General features: G+C 28.3%; 1 protein-coding gene across 1 annotated transcript; it reads right to left on the bottom strand.

The window, feature by feature from the left end:
- Positions 1-588: 588 nt before the first annotated feature.
- On the bottom strand, positions 589-1,755 carry GO595_000550 (Legume-like lectin family protein; the record flags this gene model as incomplete). Its single annotated transcript, XM_067918743.1, has 1 exon — positions 589-1,755. One exon carries the CDS (start codon positions 1,753-1,755, stop codon positions 589-591), a length of 1,167 nt encoding a protein of 388 aa, XP_067779330.1.
- Positions 1,756-3,373: the final 1,618 nt, after the last annotated feature.

The following is a 3,373-nucleotide window of genomic DNA, read 5'->3' as shown; positions in this document are numbered from 1 at the left end:
CATTTTTTCCCAAGCTCTTTTGAAATTTCATTCCCAGACATATTTGGGTTAGCTACTTTTAATTGTGGTTGCTTCTCCATAAAAAATAGATTATATGCATTAGGTGGACGCCTGGGTTTTTCCATTTTTGAATTGCTTGCACGCAAAGTTCCTCCTGATGGGGACATTATTGTTCTCATTGTTTCCTCCAAAGAAGCATCGAAGCACATTTTAAAAAAAAAATACGATAGAAACCTTCAAACCGCTTTTAAAAGGTGGAGAAACCGATTGCATGTAAACAATAGAAAATCCAACTAATTTCAAAACACCCAAACAACTTTTTGAAGTGTTTTAATTTTTTGCATAAAAACGATTGGATACATTGAAGCCTTTGAGAAATTAAATCATAATTTGGTATATGCATTGATGGATAAATGCTATTTAGTGTTTTTATGTCAATACTTTTTTTTTTGTATACATTTTTAATTTTCATAAAATGTCTCAACATTTTAAAGAATGAAAAATCGATTTTTCAAACCAAACAACAAAAGAAATTTAAAATCATACATAAAAGAAATTACTATATTTATATGATAAACAAAGTTATCTTTAGTCTATCTTTTTGAATCCATGTGTCTTTCTATGCTGAATAACAAAAAATATAATGTAACAAACGAACTCTATTATGCACACAATCATCATTGCCTTTCTTGGACCCAATCCTACGTTTTTTGTAATTGCCTTTTCTATGTCCATTTTTGGCTCAGATATTATCTTATTTGCGATTTTAAGTGCTTCTTCACCAATCGCATCCATTATAATTCTAGACTCACTCTTAAGCCCCAATAAATCTGTTTCTAATCCATCTAGTATGCTCTTTAAATCATCGTGTAAAGATTCTATTCGCTCAGAAGCAAGATTAACTTTTTTAAGTGCTTTTGTTGTTGTAAGCTCCACTTTTTCAGAGAGAAACCGCATCAAGTCGTCAAGTGAAACCGTTTCTTCACCTCTTCCTAAAGATTCTTGTAACAAAACAAATGCATCACTAAGTAATTCATCAATTCCGTCAAGTTGAAAGTTTTTGGATTTTTCCTGTGTTGTGTACTTATTTGTTAGAATCATTTTGGATCGACGTTGAGTTTTTAAAGAACGGCGGGCTAAAACATCATCCTGAATAATTTTTCTATTGAGCAAAGAGTAATTTGGCGCATTTGGATCAGGAATATATGGAGATAGAGGAAGAGTACGGATTGAAAAAATATCATTTGCATCGCATTTAGTATTTGTGGCGGCATAAATCGAGAAATATCCTGTTTTCAAAAGAGAACTGGCTTTTTCTGTGTATTTAAAATGATCAGATTTTTGAGAATTTGAGAATTCGATTGTGATATCGCCTGTTTTATGAGTTATTGTGAGTATACATGGTTGGCTTTCATCAACAACATTGGCTTTTCCAATCATTTTGGCAAATTTCTTGTTAATGATCTGGTTTTGATTATTAGAAAAATAAATTGGAGAATATTTAGATTCATCTGTTTCTGTTGTATTTATCCAAATTGCCATTCCTGTAAAGGGATCTTCTAGGTTTGGACAGCATTCTTTTGAAAATAAGAAAGAAATTATGCTTCCCATATTTCCATCTACAGACGAAAATTCAATTTCAACAAGCCATTCTGTAAAACCTGTTGGAGTCCTTTGGCAAACACCTCCAAAACTATGGGTAACTGCATTCGTTAAGCGAATAAATGATTTCATATTTAATGCAGTCCCTTTCATAGTCCAATCTCCGATTTCAGAAATTTCTGTATATTGGTGAGGAGGTATTAAACTAAATCTGTTATCAATTTTATTGATTAATTCGTAGAAAAGAAAAAAAATCATTCTGTTGTCAACAAAAATTGAATAAAAAAATGGAACCAGCTAAAGATAATACAATGGCCATTGTATGGACAATCAACTTATCAATACGTAACATGTACTGTTGACACTCGAAAAGGATTTAATGTTAGCGCATAGTGAAAGTATTAATTTGAAAACATTTTTTATTTAACATTAGAAAGCCCGAACAAAATTAAATGTTTTGTTAACTTATTTAATTCTTAAAATGTACAATTTTGCAAATTCTTTGAAAATGGCGTTTTTTCAAGTCCAATCTGAGGACATTCGCCTTCAAGTTGTGACAAAAGCATGGAAAGCATCCCAACAATTGTAGTTCCATACAATTCATTCATTGATGCTGTTTCTTTTATCACTTCTGATATAGCTTGATATTTTTGTTTGACTTGGTTTTCCTCCATCGATTTGCAACAGCCGTTTGTCGTTTCATTCTCAAACCACCCCAATTTGCTGACAAACTTACACAATTTTTTCTATTGCAATATGTAGAGTCTCGGGAAAAACTCTGTCCAATTAATAAATAAATATTCACATTGATAAGGTATAGCTTTAGTTCGTCTGGTTTTTTTGCGGGAGAAAGTGGACATTGAGAGTTTTTTTGCCTCATCAATAAAAAATATTTTTGAATCAACTCATAGAATATTTTGAATTTCACATTTTTAACATAAAATATAAAAGAATAGTTTATTCTAACTTTTTCATGCAAAGACAAGGTTTTCCCTGTGCTCTAGTTATTTTGAATTTCCAAATTATTATAATAAATTTTAAATAAAACAAATAAATATCTTTAGCATTAATATCAATTCCTTCTTGTTCAAGAAGTAATTTAACTATTTCTGTATGACCTTTTTCAGAAGCAATCATAAGTGCTGTATTAAATAATTTAAATAATTTCCAAATATTATTTTGAAATTCTATATTATTAAAATAAATATTAAATAATACAAATAAATATTTTTAGCATTAATATCAATTCCTTCTTGTTCAAGAAGTAATTTAACTATTTCTGTATGACCATTCCAAGATGCTAACATAAGTGCTGTATTAAATAATTTTAATAATTTCCAAATATTATTTTGAAATTCTATATTATTAAAATAAATATTAAATAATACAAATAAGTACCTTTTGCATTAATATCAATTCCTTCTTGTTCAAGAAGTAATTTAACTATTTCTGTATGACCATTCCAAGATGCTAACATAAGTGCTGTATTAAATAATTTAAATAATTCTCAAATATTATTTTGAAATATAAAATTATTATAATAAATTTCAAATAAAACAAATAAATATTTTTATTATTAATATCAATTCCTTCTTGTTCAAGAAGTAATTTAACTATTTCTGTATGACCATTTCTAGATCCATACATAAGTGCTGTATTAAATGATTTAAATAATTCTCAAATATTATTTTGAATTTCCAAATTATTAAAATAAATTTTAAATAAAAACAAATAAATATCTTTAGCATTAATATCAATTCCTTCTTGTTCA

Source organism: Histomonas meleagridis (assembly GCF_020186115.1).
Source record: "Histomonas meleagridis strain 2922-C6/04-10x chromosome Unknown contig_104, whole genome shotgun sequence".
NCBI classification, from domain to species: Eukaryota; Parabasalia; order Tritrichomonadida; family Dientamoebidae; genus Histomonas; species Histomonas meleagridis.
The sequence above is the reverse complement of the archived record's forward strand: the minus strand, read 5'-3'. Positions and strand labels throughout refer to the sequence as shown.